Below are 26,145 nucleotides of genomic sequence, written 5' to 3' on the forward strand. Positions count from 1 at the left end.
GGGCTTTTGAGGGTAAAATCAAATCAAATCTGGATTCTTTCTACCGTTCCACCTGGTTGTATTGAGAAATCTCCTTTAGGAGAACACTAGATCCCCCTGGGATAAGGACAGTGGCAGTGGCCCTTAAGGAGAATCCTCTGTCACGCCGTCCCCTTCAGGAGTTTTGGGTTCCACCTTCTCAGATCAGGCCCACTCTCCATTCCCCTGCCTGTGTGAAAGTTGGCCCCTCCGGAGAAGAGAGGATAATTTCCCACGTGCTGCCACGTTCTGAGGCCTGTAGGACCTCACCTTGTTATGGGGCTGAGACCTGGGCACTCACCTGTCCTCATATCAGAATACCAATGCCTGCTTCTCCTACTCCAACCCACCACACATTCTGGTGTAATTGCTCTGGAGCAGGGCTTGGATATCAGTGTAGTACAGCTTCTCCAGGTGATTCTAATGTGTGGCCAGGGCTGAGCACCAACCCCTGATTTCACGGCTCTGGGCCTTGGGGAAAATGTTCCTGCTCCTTCTCTCCACTTAGAGGCAGAAGAGAATTCACTCTGGAAATCAGAGTGTGGGCAGTTCCCCACACCGACAGCCCTAGTGTGGGCTATCCTCTGCCTCTCTGCAGCCTGACTGGTGCCACACTCACCATAGCTGGCATGTGTCACCCAGCCCCAGTCACACGCATGTTGTTGGTGCTCCCCACTGCGGCTCTGAAGGGGCCCTCCCAGCCTCAGCCAGCTGTGTGCATCTGCATTATTGCAGTGGGGGCGGACAAGCGTGGAGGGCACAGCTGGCAGGGCAGAGGCAGCGAGGGATGCAAATACCCAGGACCCACCTGTGTCCATGTGCAGACCCGATGGCAGCTAGGCGAGCCCTGGTGAGTGGGCTGAGTCCTGCTCTAATTCTAAGTCTCTGTCTGTTCTCTTGAGGGTGGTGCACGAGACCAGGAACCACCTGCGCCTGGTCGGCTGTTCTGTGGCCGCCTGTAACACAGAAGCCCAGGGGGTCCAGGAGAGTCTCAGCAAGGTGGGCATGGCAGAGGAATTCTAGGTACTCTGGGGATGCAGGCTGGGGCTCTTGTTACCCATGTCTTCACCTCCTCAAACTGCCCTTACCCAGCCACACATAAGCTGGCTACTAAGTGCTGACCAAAGTATGGCTTCCCTGCAGATCCTGGAAGAGCTATCTCACCAGCTCCTTCAGGACCGAGCAAAGGGGGCTCAGGCCTCCCCGCCTCCCATAGCTCCTTACCCCAGCCCTACACCAAAGGACCTGCTTCTCCAGTAAGTGCTGGGGAGAAAGGGGGTGTGTATCTGTGTGGAAGGGAGTTGTGGGAAGCGTGCTGAGGTTAGACCTTGAGGGGTTTGGCCTCATGCCAGGCCTAGGAGGCAAGATTAAAGAGACTGGCTGGGTGCAGTGGCTCACGCCTGTAATCCCAGCACTCTGGGAGGCCAAGGTGGGTGGATCAACTTGAGGCCAGAAGTTCAAGACCAACCTGGCAAACATGGTGAAACCCCAATTCTAGTAAAAATACAAAATTTAGCTGGATGTGGTGGCATGCACCTGTAATCTCAGCTACTCCGGAGGCTGAGGCACAAGAATTCCTTGAATCCGGGAGGCAGAGGTTGCAGTGAGCCAAGATAGTGCCACTGCACTCCAGCGTGGGCAAGGGAGCAAGACTCCGCCTCAAATAAGCAAACAAAGAAGAATAAAGAGGCTTCTTTGGTGGGGCTGCAGAGGAGGGTGGGCCTCCCAGGAAAGGGGTCTGGGCAGGGCAACTTCCAGCCTCAGCCACTTCTCCTGCCTCTGCCTTGGGCAGCATGCAAGAGCTCTGCGAGGGGATGAAGTTGCTGGCGTCTGACCTCCTGGATAACAACCGCATCATTGAACGGTAAGGAGCTTTCACCTTGTGTGGGTCAGGGCTGGGTCTTCAAGCTACCCTTGCCTGGGGGCGGCAAAGAGTCCCCAAGCCTGCCCATGCAGGTTTGATGACACGTGTCCATTTTCCAAGCAGCCCTGTTGAAGATTAGGCGTTTTCCACAAATGAGTTGACATCCTCAGGAGGTGTAGGATTCAATTATAGCCTTTAAAATGTGAACCCCCATGCCGTCAGGGAGGTGGGGGCCTGGAGGCATGCGGTTTGCGCCTGTGTCCAGCTCTGCACTCCATGTGTACTCTGTGCCCAAGCTGCCCCAGACCACCTCCTTCAATCACAGCCATCCTCAGGATAGGTGCTGTTTTTATCCCCATGTGCTACCCCAGGAAGCCACAGCACACACAGCTTGGGTACGATGTCCAAGGCTGGTGTTTCTTTGGCCTTGTGGGGCTCCTGTCCCTCCTGCCAATGCTCATGGGCCAGCCCGGGGCTGCAGGATCATCTCCTGATTCAACTCCCCTCCTCGGAGCACTGAGGGGTCATGAGAGGTTGGTGTGGGAACGCAGCAGGGCTCCAATTTGAGATTCAGATTTTGTGTACCAGTAAAAGTTCTTTTTCTTTTCTTTTTTTTTTTTTTTTTTTGAGAGGGAGTCTCACTTTGTCACCCAGGCTGGAGTGCAGTGGTACTGTGTCGGCTCACTGCAACCTCCATCTCCTGGGTTCAAGCAATTCTCATGCCTCAGCCTCCCAATTAGCTGGGATTACAGGCGCCCACCACCACATCCAGCTAATTTTTATATTTTTAGTAGAGATGGGGTTTGTTGGCCAGGCTGGTCTCAAACTCCTGGCCTCAGGTGATCCGCCTGCCTCAACCTCCCAAAGTGCTGGGATTACAGACATGAGCCACCGCGCCTGGCTACGTACCAGTAAAAGTTCTAAAAGAAAACTCAAGACCAACAGAGTTACCAGCTGCTCACGTAACCAAGTAAGCACATTTGAAGTGAAAAAAAAAAAGCCCTGCCATCGAGTAACCCCACTTTATAAAACACATGTTATCACCAAAGAGAGATAACCTCAGGATAAAGGATGGTCCTTGCTTGCCCTGAAGGCCAGCAGCCCTGTTTATATACATGTACACACATGCACGCATCTCCCACTCCTGCCTGTCATCCTCATGTCTGTCATTTTCCTGTCTGGGAACCAACGGCAGGGTAGAGTCAGCAGAGTTTCCTACAGGATTTCAATCCTGACCCTGCTTCTCACCAACTGCGTGATCCTGGGAGGTGTGTTCAGCTTTGTGCTTCACTCCCCTCCCCTGTGAGACAGGAGTAATAATTTCTACCTCATGCTCTTGACATAGGGATTAAATAAAACGAGATATGCGAGGTGCTTGGGGGTAGGGGCTGTGGAGGGAAGGGCTCACTAAATGTCCTTTGGGACATTTGGCCTTCTTCCCCAGAGGCCACTCCAGTCTGACACTAGAATTGGGGCCAGGAGGTAGGGAAACCAGGAGCAGAGCTTGTGGTTTGTCCCCAGAGTTTCAGGGGGTCCTTGGGTAAGGGAGGAATCTCCTCCCTGTCCTGTTCCAGCAAGAGAACTCGTCCTCTTAAACACCCACAAAGAGGACATTTGACAGCTTCTTGGAAGGATTTTCCAAAACAGCCCTCTTGGTCAGGAAGTTCTAATTTTAGTGACAACATAAATTGCTCTTGCTGTGTTATGTGATCTATTTGCAGATAGCTCAAAACTTTATTTTAGTGAATTTTCACTTCCTTATTCAGAGCTGTAGCCAAAGAGCCAAATGAACCAGTTTAAACTCCTTTCTCCTCCTCCTAAACCTTGGCTGCACATTGGAATCACCAGGGGATCTTTTAAAAGTACAGACGCCTGGGTCTTGCCCCAGAGACTCTGGGTGCAGCTTGTGGTTAGGATTTGTATAAGCTTTCCAAGTGATTCCAACGTATAGTCAGAGGTGAGAGCCAGTAGGTTCTTGTCAGGGAGTGAGGCTGCTACAAGAGGAGAGCTGAGGACTTGAATGGCTCAGTGTTCTTGAAAGCTAGTTGTGCTGGGTCCTGGAGTGTGGTCTGCAGGCCTCTCCAACAGGTGGGCAGTGCTAGCCTGTACCTTTTCTTGTAGGCTAAATAGAGTCCCAGCAGCTCCTGATGTCTGAGCTCCATGGGGCGTGTGAGGCATCCTGAAGCATTAGAATGATTCCAACACTGCTCTCCTGCACCGTGAGACCAACCCAGGGCAAGATCCCATCCCATCACATCAGCCTACCTCCCTCCTGGCTGCTGGCCGGGATGTCGCCAGCATTACCTTCCACTGCCTTTCTCCTTGGGAAGCAGCACAGCTGAGCCTGGGCACCAGGCCACCTCTGTTGGGACCCACAGGAAAGAGTGTGGCAGCCACTGCCTGGGCTGACCTTTCCATCTTCTCCAGGCTCAGGTACTGCTCCTCCGTGCCCCTGGCTGGGCCGTGGGGAGAAGAGGCTTCCATATGCCCTCCCACCCCCTCTGGTTTACAGGACTTCACTCCCTAGCCAACAGGAGAGGAGGCCTCCTGGGGTTTCCCCAGCGGACTAGGTCAAACGACCTCATCACAGTCTTCCTTCCTCTTCAAGCATTTCATGTTGAACCCAGCTCTCTCTGCTCCCCTGTGATTTCTAAGGGCCACCACTCTCAGCCCCAGGCAATGTAGAGCCTCCTGTTCTTTCTATGCTTGGTCTGACTGAGCCTAAAGTTAAGAAAATGGGTAGCCAAGGCCAGTGCCAGTGTCTTGGGGCCCCTTTGCCTCTCCCTCACTCTCTGAGGCTCCGGCTGGTCCTGGGACATGCAGCCAGGCCTGTGAGTCTGGGCAGGTCCAAGGCCTGCACCTTCAAGAAGTGGAATAAATGTGGCCTTCATTTCTGTTTCTGGTGGCTCTCCCTGGGCTGTGTCTGTGAGGCAGGGAAGGCTCTCAGCTGAGTGTGCTTGGCAACCAAGTCGGGTCTGGGCGGGGATCTGTGAGAAGTGCTGGGAAATGGGAGTGGGAATCTGTCATGTCCTGATTTCTGCCTTTCCCCTAAATGGGCCCTAATTTCAAGGAAGAACCCAAGGGGTGCCTTCCCATTCCTTGCGTTCTCTTGCCCCCCATCACTTGGAAAGCTATGCGAAGGGCCTGGAACTTAGGGAGAAAGGTATTCTTTTTTTTTTTCTTCAAACCCACCATCTAAGTGGCTACTGCTTTTTTCCCATCTCCACCACTGTTCAAAACCTAGGCTATGTCCTAAATAGTGGGTTTGAATAGTAGTATGGGTTATTTTAAGCATTCCTTCGTTTTGTCTAGAATCTAGAGTGGTGCCTGGGCAAGGCATTCTGACTTTTGCAAACTGCTTGCAAATTTACCTCCAGCCTTCCCATAAACCAGAGCTGGACTACCCACCTACCTGGGTGGGTGAAGGAAGGGGAAGGGGAAACGCAGTAAGGTAGCCCCAGTAGGAGAGACAGATGAGTGGGAAGCCCCACCGTGCTTTAAGGCATGAAGACACATTATGCTTGACTGGAAATGACCCCAGAGATCCTTCCTGCCCATCTTCATGGGAGCCCCCACATCCTGAGGCCACTCTACTGACCTGGCAGGACCAGAAGTGGGGAAGGGTGAGTCCTGGAGGCTGCTGTCCTTTGTGCTCCTTCTCTGTGGAAAGACCAGCATTCTAAAGGCCTGGGGGAAGGTGGCTGGAGGTTGTTTCCTTGCATCAGGCCCAACTGGCTTTGTGTTTGCTATTTGGGCCTCAAGCCCATGGAGTCACTTAAGCCCAGGGGTTCAAGTCCTGGGGCCTCAGAGACCAGCTGCTGCCTCGATGTTTCTGGGTACTAGACCACCTCTCGCCCACTCTCCTGGCCTGAATTTCTGGCCAACACTTCCAGCCCATGAGTGACCCTTCAGGGAAGTCCCACAATGGGTTTTCCCTGGCAGCAGCAGCTGCTCTGGACCCCATGTGCTTGGTGGAGCTCAGTGAAGAGCCAGGGGATCCCTGAACGCCAAATGCAGATTTTTGGGAGATGATATGATCCAGGCTCTATGATCTCATGAGCAAAGCCCGTGAGATGTGGTGGACACTCACTCAAAGGCTTCAGTTCAGTTTGTTTGTCTTTTTTTTTGGGCAGGGTTTTGCTCTGTTGCCTAGATTGCAGTGGAATGGTACAATCTTGGCTCACTACAACCTTGACTCACTGTAGTGATCAAGCGATCACCACTACTACTCACTGTAGGACCAAGCAATCCTCCTGCCTCAGCCTCCCAAGTAGCTGGGACTACAGGCGTGCACCGCCACACCCAGCTAATTTTATATTTTTTGTAGAGATGAGGTCTCACTATGTTGCACAAGCTGATCTTGAACTCTTGAGCTCAAGCAACCCTCCTTCCTTGGCCTCCCAAAGTGTTAGGATTACAGGCATGAGCCACCACGCCCAGCAGCTTCAGTTCGTTTCTATGCCAGGCAGAGCTGCTGACATCAGTGCCTCCCCGGATCTGAGGTTCTGCAGAGCTGCTGATTCCATCTCAGTAGAAAACGAGGAACTGGACCAAGACCCAGAACAACCCAAAAGATCCTCAGGTGTCTGAAGACCTCTTTAATGTACCTCTCCATTCTCTGCAGTGATTCCTAACATAACACTTAAAATGAAAAGAGCCCATTCAGTTCACCAGACGAGAACTAAGCCCTCACAATGCACCAGGCCCAGGGGATGCTGGAACTACAGAGGTGACTAAGCCACCTTTCTGGCTCATAGGGAGCTCACCTCTGTGGGGGAAGACAGGCATGCCACAGATAGCTTCCCATCACAGAGGAGGTGCTGCGCTAGGAATGCAAATCTCCAGTGTGGTCCTGAGTCACCATCTTCACAAGGGAGGGTGCTTAGGTCAGGCTGGGAACCCTCCTAAGTGTCAGGGAATGACTTTGAGAGCAGGTGACTCCAAAGAGGAGTCTTAGCAGGTGAACAGGTGATACCTAGCAAAGAAGGCGTGGGAGGCACTCCTGGCCGTGGGAGCAGCAGCAGCACAGGCATGGGAAGAGCTACAAGTATTTCTGTATGACTGCAGAGTAGGTTAAAGTTGGAAGCTGGTATTGTGGAAAGGGAGGAGCCAGTCCAAAAGGTCCTTGCAGGCCACACTGAGGAACTTGGGCTTTACCCCAGAGACCACAGACAGGTTTTAGGTCCAGTCCAACTGGTATTTTAAAGATACTACTCTCTGGTGCCCGTGCGGTGAGTGGAAAGTTATGGGTAGGAATAGATTAGCTATGTGCATAAAGTGCCTAAAACACAATGTTATTAATATGATTATTTTTTGAGACGGAGTTTCGCTGTTGTTGCCAGGCTGGAGTGCAATGGCGCGATCTCAGCTCACCGCAACCTCCGCCTCCCAGGTTCAATCTATTCTCCTGCCTCAGCCTCCTGAGTGGCTGGGATTACAGGAGTGTGCCACCATGCCCAGCTAATTTTGTATTTTTGGTAGAGACGGGGTTTCTCTATGTTGGTCAGGCTGGTCTCAAACTCCCGATCTCAGGTGATCCACCCATCTCGGCCTCCCAAAGGGCTAGGATTACAGGCGTGAGCCACTGCACCGGCCCAAAACACAATATTATTAACACAATAGTTTTCTGCATACTCTGCTCACCTTCCTCATCCCCTCCCCACCTCATTCAGCTATGAGCCCCTGCACAGGGTAGGTAGAGGAAACAGAAGGTCTTGTCTCAGATGGACTGAGTCGGGGGCTCAGATCGGTCACAGATATCTGGGAAGATTCCATGTGGCATTCAGATTCATGGCTAGCAGACTCTTAAAACAGGCTGACCCAAGCTAAAAGGGGGCCTAACTGGAAGGATGAGAGGGCCTGTCCCAGGTACCCAGGCTGGAAGTACAGTCAGCTCTGGAGGGCATGGTACTGCAGGGCCACATCTCTATTTCTCTCCCAGAATCCACACAGTTTCCTCTCTTGAGACTGCTGTCCTGGTTTCAAAACACATATTTTGGGACCCCACTCAGCTCCTGAATCCAATCGGTAAGGGTGTGGCCCAGGAATCTGTATTATTGATGAGCTTCCCTGGTAATTCTCACACCAGCTCAGGTTTGAGAAAGCTGAGGCAGAGTTTACAAAGATCCCGCAGAGGGCATGTGAATGGTCCAACAGAGGCCAATTAGCAGTGCATGGTACACTGGACCAGGCACCCCACCCCATACCCACCCTGAGAGCTGAGGCCAGGGCAGCCAGTCTAAGGACAGGATGGATCTCAGCCATGGCTAGGCCACCCTCCTACTGGAACCACAGTTTGCTTTCACGGAGCCGCTTTGCTTCACTATCCTCAAAGGACTGCTGCAACTGGTCATTTTGGGTTCACTTCCAAACTGCTTCGCTGATTTTTTAAAATTTATGTTTACATATTTATTTAGGACAGAGTCTTGCTCTGTCACCCAGCTGGAGTGCAGTGGCGCAATCTTGGCTCACTGCAAACTCCAACTTCCTAGTTTAAGTAATTCTCCTGCCTCAGCCTCCCAAGTAGCTGGTATTACAGGCACGTGCCACCACACCCAGCTAATTTTTGTATTTTTAGTAGAGACAGGGTTTCATCGCGTTGGCCAGGATGGTTTCAATCTCCCGATCTCGTGATCAGCGCGCCTCAGCCTCCGAAAGTGCTGGGATTACAGGTGTGAGCCACCGCGCTCAGCCTGTTTTATTTATTTATTTATTTATTTATTATTTATTTATTTATTTATTTATTTGAGACAGAATGTCACTCTATCCCCCAGGCTGGAGTGCAGTGGTGCAATCTCGGCTCACTGCAACCACCTCCCAGGTTCCAGCCATTCTCCTGACTCAACCTCCCTAGTAGCTGGGTCTACAGGTGCCCACTACCATGCCTGGCTAATTTTTGTATTTTTAGTAGAGATGGGGTTTTCGCCATGTTTGGCCAAGCTAGTCTCAGACTTCTGACCTCAAGTGATCTGCCCGCCTCGGCCTCCCAAAGTGCTGGGGTGACAGGTGTGAGTCACCAGGCCCAACCATGCTTCGATGATTTTTTAAAGGGTGGAGTTCTGGCTTCTTTTCCCCCATCTCACAAAGGATCCTTAATCAGGCAACCCCGATGGGAAGTGTTAAGGAATGAGCCAGGCTGACCTGAAATAGCTTCAGTTTCTGTTCCTTGGGAGCTCAGAATGACTGCCGCTGGAGCAGTGTGGTGCCCTTCTCTTCATCCTTCACCAGAGACAGAGGAGGAGGGGTGAGATAAGAGGTGGGAGTGAGAAAGGAGAGAGGGAGGGGGAGATGAAGACGGATGGAGAGGGAGAGGGAGAGAGGATGAGCAGGGCACGGGGAGAGGGAGCAGAAAGGAGAGGCAAGACAGGGAGACACAGAGCACAGAGGAGGAGACAGGTGGGGGCCGGGATGGGGCAGGGAGAGCCTGTGAGGTCACCCAGGCCACCCTGCTCTCGCTGGTCTGTTGTAACCCAGTCCACGACTTCCTACCACCACAGTGGGCCAAGTTGGCTTAGTGCTGGAATGCAAGTGGCTATGGCTTGGAGCTTTCCCTCTGGCTGAGGGAAAAAAATTGCTGACAAATCTGTCTGGAATATCTGAGTTTTTCCAATGCAGAAAGAAGAAACATACAAACACACACACACACACACACACACACGTACACACACACACCAGTCTTATCATAAGCCTGGCAGAGCAGTTCAGGATGGAAAATTTTCATAATTGAGATGGATGGAGGAGGTGCCACTAAAACTGGTGGAAAACAAGCCCCACCTGCCCCCACTCTATATGATGACACCTTTCCAGGAGCCCTCGTATCCCTCCCTGCTTTCGTCCCCACCTTGATCTGCCCTTCTTGTCCCCAAGTACTGTCAAGGACCTAGGAGATCCCCTTGGGAGCACTGGAGTTTGGTGACACACAGAAAGCCCATTCCACCAAGAGTGGAGATGGTGCCCCACCAGCCCTCAGCCCTGGCCAGCTACAAACATCTGGAGGCAGGAAATTCACCCAGTGACCAGCATCTTGGAGGAGGTACATGAGTCTTAAATGGAGCTCCCAATACTACTCCAACTTCTACCCCACCCCAGCAGGTCCTCGGGGACCTTCCATGCTCCCCAAACCAAACGATTCCTCCATCTCTCCATCTCTGGGTGCAGGGGGCATGGCTTGAAGAGAAAAAAATCCTGGAAATTTACGAAAAATCCTGGAAATTCTGGAAATTTAAGAAATCCTGGAAATCCTGGAAATTTAAGAATCCTAGAAATTTAAGAAAAATCCTGGAAATTTAAGAAAAAAATCCTGGGATAGGTACAGGTTAATGAGCATCTCCAGTTAGCCCTGCACGGTGGGATCAGAAAGACCACAAGACCCAAGTAAGGGAGGCAAACATGTGCAAACTGAGCTGCGACTCATGTTAGGATACTCTGAACGTCAGAGGTACAATGGGCTTCTTGTGAGATCCCAGGGAAGGAGCCATGAGTGAGGTCTGGGTGACTCTGAGAAGGCTCTGGAGGACCCGGCGTTTGGACTAGACCCTTGGAGTGGAGCGGGGTTTCCACAGGGAGAGGAAACTGGGAAAAGATTTTGCTGATCCTTCAAACTGCACCTACAAAGCGTGGTCAGAGATTCTGAGCCCTGTACCACGCCAGCTGGGCAGGACAAAGACAAATTCGTGGACCTGAGTGGATATGAGTCCAGACTGTGATACCTGTTTGGGCCAGTCACATGACTTCTCTGAGCCTTGATTTTCTCATCTGTAAAATAGGAATTACAGCCATTTCACAGAGTTGCCATGAAGATGAAGTCGTTCAAGCCAAAAGTGCCTGCCACATAATAGATGCTCAATGTATGTTTCTTGAGCAAATACATGTAACATATGGCACTTTACAAGGGATTTCTTTCACAAACACAATTTTGATCCTCCAAAACATTTTGTCATGGTCCCTGCTCTCAGTCTCGTAATGTAAAATATGACTGACCCCCATCACACGTTGCAGGCAGCACTCACTTCCTGGGAAAGCTGAGCTCTGTATGCAACACGCTGCCCAAGAGGGAAAGGAAGCAGCACTGGAGACCTGTGTTTTGTCGTTAATCAAGATAAGGGCGTTTTTTTTCCAAATGTCTGTGGAGGGGGTCACACAATTTTAACCATTCACTGCTGTAACCCCATTTTCAAAGTGTGGTCTGTGAGCCATATGAATCAAAGTTTCTTGCAAAATCCAGGCCAAAATCCAGACATAAGGAATCAGAGGGTCGGGTCCAAGAATATGCATTTTGAACAAACTCAGGTTCATAAAGCTTGAAAAGGTTTTGAGGCTGTTGTGCCTGTTGTTCTCTTAGTCTGGTACATTCTTGCCCAGATAGACAAAGGGCTTGCTTCGTTCAGGTCTGTTTAAATGTCTGCTCCCCAGAAAGGTCTTTCTTGACTACTCAAATAGAGTAGCCTCTATCACCTTCATCCCCTTAATGTGCTGGATTTTTATCAAAGTACTTACAGCCTGACATCATATTACTCTTGTGTTTGTTTATTGTCTGGCTCTTTCATTAAGTGTAAGCTTCATGAACATATCCATTTCACTGTTGTACCTTTAATGCTTAGAACAGTGCTTGATACATAGTGGATATCAGAGAATTACTCATTAAATGAATGAATAACTGCTCTATGCCCTTGAAGATTGCACTGGTCATTAGTGCTGACTGCCAACTATTTCCAGCTCTTTCCCCTTCTGAGCACAAGGTAGACTTGTAAATCTGCTCCTGTTTGTAGGATGGGTTCATATGACTAGTTCTGGTCAATAAGCTGTGAGTGAAAGTGACTGGAGCTTTTAAATGCTGGTGTGGGATCCTCCAGGCTCTCTCAGTTTCCCTTTGGCACAGTGATTGGCAAAATTAGACATGGTGAGTCTGATGAGAAGAGAGCCCATGCCAACCTGCAAAAGGCATGTAACGTGAGTGAGAAAGGAGTCTGTTATTTCAGGGCACTGAGCGGTGGAGCTTATTACTACAGCATAACCTAACTTGTCCTGACTCTTACAGCGATTCCATGTAGACAGTTGTGCAACTGTCAGAATCCCTGGGAGTTCCCTGAAAGCTTCGGGGATTTCAGGTGACTTCAAACGCCTCAAAGCCAAACAAAACCAAAAAACGTCCCTTTCAGGAAGTCAGGCCATGTTCTGTCCTTCCATTTTCCTTCTTACTAGGGGACTTGGGGAGGGAGACTGGGGGACTGTGGTAAAACAACTCACCCAACGGGAAAACCAGCACGCTCTGGGACCACCTCTGAAGTGATCTCACACCCTGACCACACACTCTAACCTCACTGTCATAATCCTTCCCCTTGGTCAAAAATAAAAGCAGCACACCCACTCTGCTGGGAGTGAGTCACAAACAGAAAAAAGTCGATGGGTCTGAGCCAAGAGGATCTACTAACAAGGGGGAAAAGCTCCCAGGGGAGGTGTTTCAGCAGATGCTGTGGTCTCACCCTTGTAGCCTGAATGACTAGACAGATCCAAAAAATGTTAAAGTCTGGGCATCCGACACTACCCCAGCAATGTCCTGACCTTATAATGAGACTAGAGTTTCTTTAGCACTTCTTCTCTGGAGAAGAAGGAATAAGTTGCTATTCATGTGGGGGGTGTGTGTGTGTGTGTGTGTGAACAAGAAAGAAGTCTATGTGTGTGTTGTGGGTGGTAGGGGGATGCTATTTCAGGGAAGAAGGGGACTGGGCTGGGAAAACTGGCATCAGAGGAGACATGCCCCAGCCAGGGAGCCTCATGTTGAGGTTGAGGAGGGCAACTACCCGCCCCAACTCTAATTTCTTGGCTTAGGGAGATGAACTTTAAGATAAACTTTATGATAAACTTTTTGGATTGGTTACATGGAGTTATATGATTAATAGCTCCATTTTCATCTCCGTTCCCATCCAAGAAGCCAAATGTAGGGCTCTGGCCCTGCACTATCTCCTCCCGCATTCATGCTAAGAGCAGCCCCTGCCACTCCACCAAATCAGAGCTGCAGGAGGAAAACAAACACTAGAGCATTTTTCTGTACAGCCCAGACAACTGGGGAAGAGCTTTATGCCTGATGGTTTCAGATAGTCCTCAGTTTCCCATGGCCAGAGATGATGCCCCTCCCCATGAGTCTCTCTATCCAGGAAATCTAGGCTGGGATGCCCAAACCATGCTTTGAGGCTGCAGGGAAGGACAGAGATGGAGACTGTTAGCAATTATTTCACAAATGGCATTTCAAAGCCGATCTTCCAGGGATGCACTTGTCAGATCCCTGCTGCTTCTTGCCCCAACAGGCTGTCACTCAGAGCTCAAGCTGGGTCCATGCCCAGGACCTCACCCACCCACTGTAATCCTGGAAGGGAAGGAGTCTCAAGTGTGTGGAGATGGGCAACAGGGTGTGGACACAGCAAATGTTTATATGGAATACAGATTTCTGCAACAACCCCAAGAGAACTGCTTGCAGAAAAAGTAGGAGATGAAAATAAGACACCACAAGGGCAAATTGTATTTTCCCTTTTACACCTTCAGCAGAAAGTATTCAGGAATAGCCCCTATTGGGCTTTTCTCTGTCATGTCCGCTGAAGTACACTTGTCCTGGGGAGAAGGAACAGAGAAGCCCATTCTCTTATCACCACCTCAGACCTAGAGCAATGGTTTTCCAAGTTGGGTCCCTGGATCAATAGCATCAACACCTGGGAACTTGCTAAAAATAAGTCATCTCAAACCCCAGCCCCAGACCTATAGATTCTGAAACTTTGGGGATGAAGCCCACTAATCTTAACAAGCCCTCCAGGTGACTGTGATGCATACCAAGGTTTGAAAACCACTGATGTAGCAAAAGCAAGGTTAGGAGAGGGAAGAGGAAAGGTAGAGGAGGGGTGGGGCAGAGAGGGTGGCCTGTGGCTCACACCCCTCTTCAGAGCTCCTCTATTTGGTAGCACTGTGGGGTTGATTGTCCCATGGGTCATTCCTCAGAAACCACCTCATAGGGTGAGCTCCGGCCTCTGGTGAACCCCAGAGCCCCAGGAACCTCTCATCTGCTACAGATTTGGGAGGCAGAGGACTATGATTACCATGAGGGAGAAGCCATGGACTAAGGCTGACTGGGAATTCCCTGGCCACTGGACTCTGGAATTCTTAGGAATTACCTAAAAATTACCTCCAAGGGAAAAATAAAAAGCAAAAGTGAAGATTCCCCTACAAAGCACTAGGGGGAGACGGGTCTCTGGCCTGGGAAGAGAAAGGAGAGACCAGGTCCAGAAGAATTTTAGACTATTCTTCTAAAAAATGACCACCGCTAGACAGACCAAACTGAACCCGTGTTTTAAGAGGAAAGCTGTGATCACTGAGTCATAATGACGGAGCTGGAAAGTGTCACGTTAACACCTACCCGTCTCGCTACCTCCAGCCCAGTGTGCAGTTAACAAAATTGGGGCTGGAGAGGGCCCAGGCCCAGGTTCAGAGATCCAGGAGTCCTCCTTATCCATGAGATGGGCCTGTTTCCATGGGCAAAGGTGCCTGTCAGGAAAAACTACATAATTTGTGGGAACCGGTGCAAAAAGAAGACGCCTGGCCCTTTGTTCAAAAAGTAAGACTTTCAAGATGGTGACCGCAGAGCGTTAAATCAGACAGGAGTCCATGAAGCAAGCCTTCACTGGGGAAAGTGCCGGGAGAAAGGAGATCTCTCTTTGGGTCCCATGACTGAGCCGTCCATACCAGGTTCCACGTAGGGCATTTAGGGGAACTGGTATCTCCATAGTAATTACTCGAGCAGCTCTAGGGAGCGGAGGGTTGGCTAAGGAAGAAAAGCTCCCCCAACCCTTCGGGCGCGGGAGCGTTTCTGCATCGAGTCCCCCTACGTCCCCCGCACCAGTCTTCCAGGAAAGAGGAATACCCTACCCGGCAGGGCTGCAAAGGGAGGGGAAATCCAACCAGAGCGAAAGTCGCACGCGGACAGCTCTGCCAGCCCCAGCTGCGCTGGCTGCATCCGGCGGTCAGCCACGGGACAACGCGCGGCTGCCGGAGCACGAGCGGGGCATTCCCGACCCGCGTCGAGCTCGCCTCTAGAGGGGGCGGAGGGCGGCGACAAGCCGGAGAGAGAAAGGGCCAAGGAGCACTGCCCTTCTGTCCGCATGATCAGCGTGAGGGTGGCGGGCGGACGCCTAGACGGAGGGGCCCTACTGAGACCCCCATCAAGCCAATTCCCAAGCCTTTCCCTCCGACCTGCTCCCTCCCGGGGCGCGTGAGGGTGCGGGTGGCGGGTGGACTTGGTGTTGGGGGAAGTGATTGGCAAGGGAAAGAGGCAGGGCTGAAGGCCGAGGGTCCCTCGCAGAAATGCGCCCTCTGAACTGTATTGTACAGAGGCGCTCCTCTGCGGAATCCTGCAGCTGCTCCAGGTGACGCCCCCAAATCCACACTCGCGCAGACGTCACCCCGCACCGACCCTACCCCTCGGTCAGTCGGTGGTTCCCTTGGGTAGTTCTTCCTGCCACTCCGACTCTCCCCGCCCCCGCCCCGCCCAGCAGGCTGCGGTCCCTTTAAAGGCGCGCTGATATGGGGCCGCCCCTTCTCTCCGGGCTGCCTCGGGAGTAGCGCAGTCGCCAAAGCCGCCGCTGCCAAAGCCGCAGCCACTAGCCGGGCATGGCCATGGCGTCCTCGGCCATCGGGCAGCGCCCGTACCCGCTACTCTTGGACCCCGAGCCGCCTCACTATCTACAGAGCCTCAGCGGCCCCGAGCCGCCGCCGCCGCCCCCCGACCGGTCCTCGCGCCGCTGTGTCCCGGCGCCCCTCTCCACTGCGCCCGGGGCGCACGAGGGGCGCAGCGCCCGGAGGGCTGCCCGGGGGAACCTGGAGCCCCCAACCCGGGCCTCCCGACCCGCTCGCCCGCTCCGGCCTGGTCTGCAGCAGAGACTGCGGCGGCGGCCTGGAGCGCCCCGACCCCGCGACGTGAGGAGCATCTTCGAGCAGCAGCAGGATCCCCGAGTCCCGGCGGAGCGAGGCGAGGGGCACTGCTTCGCGGAATTGGTGCTGCCGGGCGGCCCCGGCTGGTGTGACCTGTGTGGACGAGAGGTGCTGCGGCAGGCGCTGCGCTGCGCTAGTAAGTGTGAAGGCAGGGGAGGGGCGCGCGGGGAGACCGCAGTCTGGGGGCGAAGGACTGGTAGGGCCCTGGGGCAGGGAGAGAGGGGCCATTACACTCTCTGGCTCCAGGGGAGCCCCGACCATAAGGAGGTAACCCCTGGGAACAGTCTTCTCCTTAGCTCCCTGCCCTGTATCCTTTAGTGCCTGCCCACTGCCTAGGTATGGTTATGCGGTAGTTAACAGATACCTGTCTCCTGACAGGTGCATGCCTCGGCCCTAAACACACACACATACACACACACACACACACACACACACACACACTCACACGCAGGTTGTGGGGGGTGGGTGGGTGATGGCCTCAGCGACAAGGTCATTCTGTCATCTCCCTGTGCACCCACCCTCATGGTTTTGTTGTGAGTTCTTGGGAGTGGGTTATGAGACTGCTGTTAGATGACCGTTTGACCCTTGCTTATTAGGGTTACTGACAAAACGCTTGTTTGTCCGCTCAGACCTCTCCTCCAGGCTCAGACCTCTCCTCCAGGGGGACCTATTGGGACAGGGAGGAGACCTTGTTAGGCTTCGGATAAAGGCAGGCTGTGAGACTGAAGAGAGCCTGAAGTCACCCTGAACCCGTGCCCCCTCCTGCCTTTCGCCGCTGGCCCCTCAAACCTTTGGACTCTGCTCCAATGTTTGGCTGTGCCCTGCCTCCTCCCCTTCCTCCTCCCGGGTTCCTGCCCTAGTCGTCATGCTCTAACATTACTCAACTCCTGACAGGGTCCCTTCATCTCCACAGCTCTCAGGCCCCTCCAGTCACCTCCTGAGCCAGGCTCTTCTCAAAGCCAGAAAACACTGGGCCCCCAGTGTATACATTTTCTGAGCTAATCTTCATTTTTCTTGGGGGTTTATTATTTTTCTCCTCCTACAGTTAGGGGTGCGTATGCCTTTAATAGGTGTCCACCGTCCACCCCCTCCCCGGCATTTGCTCTTGCGTGTTTAGCAGAGGATATCCACAGCCATGTGTTCATGTGTTTACATGATATTTCAAATAACTGAAGCCCAAAGCACAGACAATGGCACAGCCTCTAACAAGCATCTCTGGAAATGGATTGTGGTTTGCATCTTTCAGCAAAGGCCCTTCCCCCATGACAGCAGGCTTACATCTCCCATCCAACTGTAGCGTTGGACAGCAGCAGCGCTTTCCACATCAGGAAAACCCTACCTTTTTTCTGCCTGCAGTCTGCAGCGGAGGCTGTTCAGTGTGCTACCCGCTGCAGCTGGCTGCAGGGAAATAGAGCTCAGACTCTAAGCCTGGATCAACTGGAAGGGAAAGATTGGAAGGGCAAGTGAGTGGTGCTGTTTCCTCCACCAGAACTCCCAGTTCAGGTGCTAATTAAGAAGGAAGGAGCAAAGGTTTGTAGAGGTACATGTTGTGGGTAGAGGGGCTGCTGTCCTTTGGTAAATGCCTTTGACTGCAGTAGAATTGAGTGCAACTTACCCTTGGGTGTGTCGGCAGCTTTTGCACTTTCAAGATTCCCTTACTGCATCCAACAACCCCTACACACAGGGAGAGAGCCGGGAGCCTCAGTGAAATGAGTTTTATCATAGCTGGAATCCCAGGAAATCTGCTTCATTGGCATTCTAGTTTGTAGTTAGACTTTGGGGGACTATATCACTTGTTGAAGATTTTGCACATAGTTTTGTGATTTTCTTTTTCTGGTTTGGTGATAATGGTACCTTTGTGTGTATTTGCATGTGCCTGTGTGAGATACTCCATGATTAAATGAATTGATCATCATGTCACATCAGAATTGTCGATCTCCTTTGATTAAGTCATACATCATTTCTAGTGGCAGGAAGACTCAGGCCCCCAGGCAGTACCTCTGACTTTGTGCGTGACTTGGTGAGGTCTTTTTACTTTCCTGGGCTCTCATGGCCCCCCACGTAGTTGGTTTAATACTAACGATGTCTGAACACTGGAAAGAAAGCAAAACTGGAATCAAGGGGCTACAAAAAGGAGTCTCTGTTTGTCATGACTAATATTTAACTAACTGTGAACCTATGGCTGGATGGCAAAAGTTGAGAAACGTTCTGATATGCAGATGAGGGCTGGCAGGTGGAGACATAGCAGGCCAAACTCGTGGAGCATCTTTCTTCAAGCTGAAGGGTCTGATTCCATGGTGGGGTTGCTTTGTTTTATCTTCATTTTGAAAAGCAAGTGTTAGAAATAGGACTTTAAAAAATCATACTATGCAGTAGTTAAGAGTACAGACTGGAACCAGAGCCCTGGGTTTGAATCCTGACTACCACTTAGTCCCCATGTTACCTCCGGACGTCTCTGTGTTCTGCTTCCTTGTTTAAAAAAAATGGGGACAATGATATTACCTACTTCAGCATGTTAATGTGAGAATTAAATGGATTATTATACATAAGGCACTTGGAACAGGGCCTAGCAAAATGCAATACGAATGTTTAATTCGATATGATTGTTATTGTCCCCTCCCATCTAACAGCTGTAACAACTAGTCTGGGCTCGTGACACCTAGGATTACCTTTCGAAGCAGTGAGTACAGTTTGCAAACTCTGCCTGGTTGCTGAGCTAAGTGGGGAGGTGACTGCCATAGGCATCCCAGAAAATTTGGGTATTAGGCGTTCTGTAGAAATGCCACTCCTACCTGATGTCCTGCTGTGGCTGAGGAGACCCTTCTGTGCCTGGCATAGGGGCCACGAAGTCCTTGGCTCCTTGTCTTTGTGTTACTTGCACCTAGCAGAGTGCCAGGCACACAGCTGGGTCTCACTGCGTGGTGAGTGATGAAAATGATGGCTTGTTTGTGCTATGAAATATCCCTGCCCTTGGAAACAAGCAGGAGGGCATTGGGTATGTGAATGTGAGTGACATCTGTCTGCCCAGGAGGCTGACACTGGGTGGGAACCATGTTGGCAGAAGGGGCTTTTAGTAAGGAAAACATTTTGGAAAACACTCTTCCCACTGTCTGTCTGCCTTTTTAGCAGAAGTTCATCTAACCTAAGCTTACCCCACTTCAAGGTCTGTAACCAAGCTCTGGTTAATGCTGGATTTGTGAACAGGGAAGTTCAGAGTTAATATTAATTTCTAGGATTAAAGAAATCATAGTTGTGAGATAGAGAAGGAAATCCAGTGGTGATATGTGGAAAGACAGAGAGAGAACGAAAGGTTGTGTGAGCACATGTGTGTGTTTTGGGGTAGGGGTGGTGGTGATGGTGAGAATGCATTTCTAGCATTCTAGCGGGGGAATGGTCAACAGCAAATAACCAGAGAAACTCACTGGCTGCCCTTTGACTTTGTTCTCAGGGACTTTCCCTTACAGATGATGTCCCTTCCTCTTCCTTCTGTAGAAGGTACATGGAGGTGGCCTTTTACCTTTCGTCTCATTTTGGTGGCTGCGTAAGCCATCCTGGACCAGGGAATGGTCTGGCACTTGGAGAAACCTAAGCCTTACTCAAACCCTCCTGGAGATGCTTAGACACACCTTGACCATTGTCAGTGGATACCACCTGTCTGCTCCTGAAGTCCAAGTCTCTCTCCAGAGGGGGCGTTATTCAGGGCTGTGAAGTGTTAAGTGATTGGAATTACATGGTTGAAAGGGAGGCCCTCTAACCTCCCGACTCTGTGATAGATTTTAATGATGCTGTGAATACAAGGCCCTGCCATGCAGCCCTCAGGGAAGGGCACCGGGACTATTCGTATTAAGAATAGCTGATGTCTCCCAAGGCCTCTAGTCCGGTCTCTCTAGTCTTGTTGCTGCACTATTGGCTGGGTTCAACTCTACTTTCTGCACTTTCTGCACAGCTGGAAGCACCTGCGTGACAGCCCCCTGATCCTGCAGACCCATCCCCCCCTTGTGCATTCTTTGTGAAAAAGGCTCCTAGGACATTGGCACTGATTCTTCCTGTAGCAGAGAAAGGTCTTCATTTCAGGCCTCTCAGAAATCATCCTGTGTTATTCTGGCGGCTTCTGTATTTATTTACCTTCGGCACTTGGAAGGTATTTGTGCACCCAGCAGCACTGAGTGTGTGGTGTGTGTTTTCCTTGATTTAGCCCCATGTTTGGCTTTAGAGTTTAAGAAAATGAAGCACAGAAATGGATATTTTGTTGTTAAAGATTGTGGGAATCCCCCACTCCCAAGCCCTCTCCTACCCCTGGCTCTAATTGGGGTCTTCTTCTTGGGCAAGGTCCTGTTGGAGGATGTGTGTGATAGGGGCCAGGGAAAGGACCTGGAATGCTTTCAAAGAGGCCTTCTGAGCTCCCCACGCTGCAGCCCGGTTTTCCTCTCCTCCCTGCTTCCTGTCTTATCAAAAGATGAAAGTGAAAGGATTAAATGTGCGCTTAATTTTCCCCACTATTCATCAGAGCATGAAATTTTCTGATTATGGAGTGTGGGGGGCTTGAATCCCAGGTACAGTCAAAAATGATTAATGCCACTTGTCTGCCAGCCTAATTAGACTTGGTAATGAACGTGTGTGTTTGCCTGCTGATCCTGCGGAGTTATTAGGTGGAAGGGAATTGACATCTCCTCGCAGCATTGAGGGTTTGGTCTGCTATCCTCTCTCCCCAGTTCTACGGGCGAGCCAGCCTGTGCCAAGCCTGGCAGGTAGTCCCTGAGTAACAAAGAAAAGACAGCCCCCAGCCCAGTCCCAAGGGCCCTGCTGGGTAGGAGAGTGAATTTATCCTGTCAGGGAGCCACTTCCTGTGAAGTGTGAGCAGATCTGGGGCCAGAGCTCAGGAGAAGCTGCCGCAAGGCTGAGTCCAGGTCTGAGAATGGGCACAAGAAGAATTCTTCGCATGTCAATAGTGTCTTTTCCCTGAAGAGCCTAAAGTGTTTTCATGCCCGCTGCTACATTCATGCTCAAAATAGCTCCATGAGGTCAGAATACAGGGATACAGGGATGCTTAGCTCAGTTGAAAGGGAGTTACCTGGTCAGAGGTTACTTGCTGGCTTTGCCAGGGACAGTGGTAAAGTTAGAATCTCTCAGGCGGGCCTCATTCTGACAGGTCTTCAAGGCTGTCATGATGTCTCAGGCCCTCAAGCCATTTCCTCCACTTTGGGCTACAGATCCAGCACCTCTGTGTGAGAGGCAGTTACCTGAGATGGGATGGCCAGGGGTGGATCCCAGCTCCTGCACCCCAGTGTTCTCCCACAGGGCTCTCTCTGGCTCCCACACCCACCCCTCATCCCTCAGTTTCCCCGTGGAGGGCAGCTGCTGGCACTCTTGCCCTGCCCAAGCTTACTATGAAGGCTGCTGAGGAACCTGTAAACACATCTCTGGCCTCACCAGAGGCCCTTCCTGTTCGCATTCCTCAGATGGCAAGGTGAGTATCCTTGGGTGGGTGAGTATTTGTGGGTGTGCAAAGCATGCAAGCTCCCCACCCCCAGCCCTTCTGAGGGAACCATGTTCCTGGGGCTCAGTCAGCGCCAGCTGGTACAATGTCCTTCTCACAAGCTTGCAGACCTGGGTCTGTGCTGGTGGCAGGATGTTTTCTGCCCCCCTGCAGGGTCTCGCTCCCTCTCTGCTGACTCTGGGCACCTGCCCCTCCCGCAGGGCTCTATCTGACTCTCCAAGGCTGGGTGGGGAAGGGCTGGCGGCAGCTGGGAAGGCCGGGCCTGACTGGGGAGATGGTTTTGCATTTAGTCATTTTCAGTTTTTTTCCAAGAGTTTTGGCAAGCCTCTCTCCACGTGTTCCGGGCTGGATCTCAGGGTCGGAAGGGGAACAGAGCCAGTTCTGGGGCTTAGGGGAAGCAGCAAGGAGGCTGAGGTGATGATGTTAGACCAGGCAGAAGGCTGGGTTCCCTGGGGGCACTGGTTTAAGTGAAATAAGGTCGGAGCTTGGGAGCAGTCATGGGTTGCCCCACCCCGAGGTCAAGACTATCTTGACTCAGACCTGGGGAAGTGACTTTTGAGTTTTTTTCTGAAGCACTCATAACCATGCTGAGGAGACTCAGGCAGAGCCTGGTAGACCCCAACAACTCTCCGTGGTGTGGTCTTTGGCTGAAGTGGCCCACAAGGCCATGCGGGGCCTGTTCTAGCATGCCTGTGGTTCCTAGAGTACACAAAGGTTTGTGAGAGATGCACCCATCGGGAAATCTTTGAGGTTTGATTCTCTTTTTTTGTCCTTTTTGGAGAGGAAGGAGGAAGAGCAGTGGGGTCCCTCCGGGCGTCGTAGCATGTGTCCAGCCTCCCAGGGGAGAACGCCTCACTTTGGCTGAGGAGTCTGGTGACCCCTGGGAATTGTAGCACGTCCCAGATTTTCTTTCGGATTTTCCTACCTATAACTACTGCCCTGGCCCCATTCGAGGGCATGGGGCAGAGGGTTGAGGGGGAGTGCAAGATGTGCGTGCTGAGGGTCTGCAAGAGGGTGATGTTGGAAAGAGCAGTCTGTTCATTTTTGTGTGGCACTGAGCAGGTGAGTGGATGGCTGAGTATGACATTTACCTGTGAAAGGTTTATTCTTCAGTGGAGGGCCTGTGTGCCACCTTCTTCTGAGGTGATGATGTTATCCTGTGTGCTCCCCATTCCTGTTTTTTGAACAAACATATTTCCAGGGTGGGGCAGGTCTTATTTAGACGTCTGCAGTGGCCATTGGCTGGGGCTCCTAGAAAATTAAATCGTGGCTTACATAGACCTTTAAGAAATCAGACTCCAGGTTTTCATGAAAGTCAGGCCAAGAAGAAGAGCGATGTTCTTACTTTTTAAAAATCCTTTTATGTTTTGTTTCTACTGGACGCTAGAACTGGAAAAGAATTACCATTGTGTTTGCTGAAGATACAAGCTGGCATTCTGTGAACCTGCTAGGATGAGAATATTCATATGGAACAGGAAGAGTTGAGAAGGCAAAGAAACTGTCAGAGCAGAAATAACTCTGTTCCACTTGGCCGTCACTAAGGCCGTTTGATGTGCACTGCCTCTGTCAGAATTGCAGTTCTCTTGTTTGGTCGATAGAGCTGATGTAATCAGGGCCATCTCGTAGATGAGGAAACACAGCATTCAGGGAAGTCAAATGACTTCACTAAGATAACCCAGATCATTAGTAGCAAAACCAGCACCAGAAACCAGCACGGCATTTTGCCTTAGACTAACATCATTGATCACGCAAGTTAGTTGAGTTTACTTATTCATCTGCTGCCCTTCTGCCAGTGAATGCTGAAATGTCCAAAAAGGGAGGTACAGAAAAAAAAAGGAAGGTGAGCCATATAGAAGCTAGAGAATCAGCCAGGGCTGGGTAATTGAGAATTGGCTCCACTTAAGCCAGTTTTCAACAATCAGTTTCTAAATTGATCGTCATCATGTGTAAATGATGAGATCTTTAGACAAAGGGTGAAGTTTTTCCACATCTTAAGATGAAAGAAACAAGTGTGTCTCTCCCCGTTCCCACCTCACCCCCTAGGTGCTCAGTGTGTTAAGGGGGTGGGCCTGGAAATTCAGGTGGAGGATCTTTTTCTGTTCCTCCTTCTTGCCATGGCCCAGCTGTCAGAGCTCATGACACAGGACTAGTCAGGGACCAAAGTGAAATTAACAGACTGGATGCTAGAGCAGACAGCTAGGGTGAAGAAGAGATGGATAGGGACTGGACAATAATCTGAGGTTGCCTAATGGACCTCTGGCTCTAATCTCAGGCAGTGATGTGGCCCCACGAGAAACAGTACATCTGGGGAAACCTCCCACCCCTAAGCCAGCTCTGACTCTGTATATTTCTCCAGGTCCATCTCTTATTTGGGAGCAGGTACCATTGCTTATTTTTCTTGCTGATTTGCAGGAGGCTGTTTTTTTCTACCCAAGTTGAATGGAAGTTGCAGACTTCGTGGTTTCTGCTGAAAGAATTATGTGGGTTTTTTGCATCTGAAGAAGGTATTAACCTCCCCCCACAAAAAAACTTCAGAGATGTCTTATTATTCAACTGGAACAACAGATTCCAGTTGTAACATGAGAGTTTTGAGAGAAATGTTGAGCATATTGTCCATGAATGTCTATCCTAGTGATGAGTGTTTTTTAAAAGCCATCTAGAGGTAACTTTCATATAAAATAGGGTGATAATATATTGTACCCCAGCAAGTAAGATGGTGAAGGTTGTTGCTTCAAATTATGCCAGACTTTGGCTGGACTTGCCTCCAGCATGGAGGTCCTTGAGTCATCACTTAGATGTTAGAGACAGCAAGAGGTCATTGCAGGCATTTCCCTGCCTCTAGGTAGTTCTCCTCCCAGACCATCATTACAGTAGAAAAATCTATCTAGTTTTCCAAAGGTCAGGAGTGAAGATCCTAGAGCTTCTGAAAGCCCCATCTCCAGACTCTGCCAGTTCTTTCCTGTTGTCTTTCCCAATGACTTAACCTGTCAAAGAACAGCTCAGTGATGAGGAGAAAAGAGAAGTGCAGCCCAAACGGGGCATTCGGAAGGGATTTCCCCACATTACACGTGCCTTTTTCTTTTCTTTCTTTCTTTCTTTTTTTTTTTTTTTTTTTGAGATGGAGTCTCGTTCTATCGCTCAGGCTGGAGTGCAGTGGCGCGATCTCGGCTCACCGCAACCTCTGCCTCCTGGGTTCAAGTGATTCTCCTGCCTCAGCCTCCTGAGTAGCTGGTGCTACAGGTGCATGCCACCACACCTGGCTGATTTTTTTGAATTTTTAGTAGAGATGGGGATTCACCGTGATAGCCAGGATGGTCTCAACCTCCTGACCTCATGATCCACCTGCCTCGGCCTCCAAAAGCACTGGGATTACAGGTGTCAGCCACGACGCCTGGCCGTGACTCACATTTTAAAGTTTCCCCAGCAGCCCCATGTTCTCTTCTTTGAGGGCAGGGATGGGAATGAGCCTTTGCCTGTGCTCAGCCAGGCAGGACTTCCTGGGCCTTCTTGGAGATCTTGGGTGCAAGGACTAGAGTTACAGCGGGGCAAAGAACTTGGCTCCCACCCCTGGCTTGATGGTCCCAAGTGTCATTTCAGGACCTGGACTTGCTTATGCCCTTCTTCTGGTACAGAAGTTGCTTGGTAAACTAGAGAGGGCCACAACAAAGGCTATGGGCAGCTCCCTTCTCCCTGAGGAAGCATTAGGGAGAAAGAACCAGTCTGCCACTGAGGAAGGGTGGCATCTGAGCACAGACGTGTAAGTGCATCTTCCACAAGAGATTCTGCAAGTGTGTGATTCCTCTGAGGTGCATTTCCTCTGGTTAAGGGAGAGGTGTCCCTGCTGGGCATGGTGGCGTCACACCTGTAATCCCAGCACTTTGGGAGACTGAGGCAGGATGATCTCTTGAGTCCAGGAGTTCAAGACCAGCCTGGGGAACACGGTGAGACCTCCACCTCTACAAAAAATATAAAAATTAACTGGATGTGGTGGTGCCCGCCTGTAGCCCCAGCTACATGCTGGGAGGTGAGAGAATCACTTGAGCCCAGGAGGTCGAGGCTGCCGTGAGCCATGATTGGACCATTGTACTCCAACCTGGGCAACAGAGCAAGATCCTGCCTCAAAAAAAAAAAAAAAAAGAACAAGTGTCCCTCCTTCCTGTTAAACTGGTCCCTGCTGGTGGTTGGCAGGTGAGTCCTGTCATCTCTGGGCAGCCTGGGAGGGGCACCCCTCTCTAGTGGCTTTTCTGGAAGGCTCTGCTGCCTGTCTGGTACCAGTCTTCTGTCTTGGACTGGGCAACAGGGCCTCCCAGAACTTTTCTACTAGGGTTTGGCAGCTTCTAGGAGTCAGACTGAGGGAACACCTGTGAGTACTGTTTTGGGGCAAGAGAACAACATTTCTGCCGTTTTGTGAGAGGCTGACCTTTTCTCACCACCCCGCATCCTCTTCTGCTCAGGTATCTAGTCTCAGATAAATGAATGGCCTGACCCTCTTAAAGCAACACCACCTCCTTATGGGCCCTTCCCCCACCTGGGCTTAGCACGGGAGGATGTGAATTAGCTCCAGTTTGTCCCTTAGGAGCCTGTACAGCTGGTGAAGCATTAGTAATCCACCATCCCCAAAGAAATCCATTAACGAGCTCCTGGGCTGGGCACGTGGTGTGAGGTAACCGATCACTTCTGTCGTCTGAAACTTTGGAGACATTGATTTTCAGACTCACAGGCACGACTGAGAAGTGAGGCTCGGGGCAGGCTCTTCCCTGCAGCCTGTTTGGTGGGGGCATTTTTATCTTATCAA

At 51.1% G+C, this 26,145-nt stretch overlaps 2 protein-coding genes across 3 annotated transcripts in view; both read left to right on the forward strand.

The window, feature by feature from the left end:
- Positions 1 to 4,782, forward strand: part of IKBKE (inhibitor of kappa light polypeptide gene enhancer in B-cells, kinase epsilon) — a 40,881-nt gene extending 36,099 nt beyond the window's left edge. The window contains exons 19-21 of the mRNA XM_012001173.1: positions 1,162 to 1,274; positions 1,811 to 1,882; positions 4,004 to 4,782. Coding sequence (XP_011856563.1) covers positions 1,162 to 1,274; positions 1,811 to 1,882; positions 4,004 to 4,037 — 219 coding nt within the window. The 3' untranslated portion in view covers positions 4,038 to 4,782. The remainder of the gene's footprint in view (positions 1 to 1,161; positions 1,275 to 1,810; positions 1,883 to 4,003) is intronic.
- Positions 4,783 to 15,432: 10,650 nt separating this feature from the next.
- Positions 15,433 to 26,145, forward strand: part of RASSF5 (Ras association (RalGDS/AF-6) domain family member 5) — an 88,298-nt gene continuing 77,585 nt past the window's right edge. For both annotated transcript variants that reach the window (XM_012001072.1, XM_012001079.1), the window contains exon 1: positions 15,433 to 15,989. In XM_012001072.1, coding sequence (XP_011856462.1) covers positions 15,533 to 15,989 — 457 coding nt within the window. In that variant the 5' untranslated portion in view covers positions 15,433 to 15,532. The remainder of the gene's footprint in view (positions 15,990 to 26,145) is intronic.

The sequence above is a fragment of the Mandrillus leucophaeus genome, unplaced genomic scaffold, assembly GCF_000951045.1.
Source record: "Mandrillus leucophaeus isolate KB7577 unplaced genomic scaffold, Mleu.le_1.0 Scaffold1174, whole genome shotgun sequence".
Taxonomy (NCBI): Eukaryota; Metazoa; Chordata; class Mammalia; order Primates; family Cercopithecidae; genus Mandrillus; species Mandrillus leucophaeus.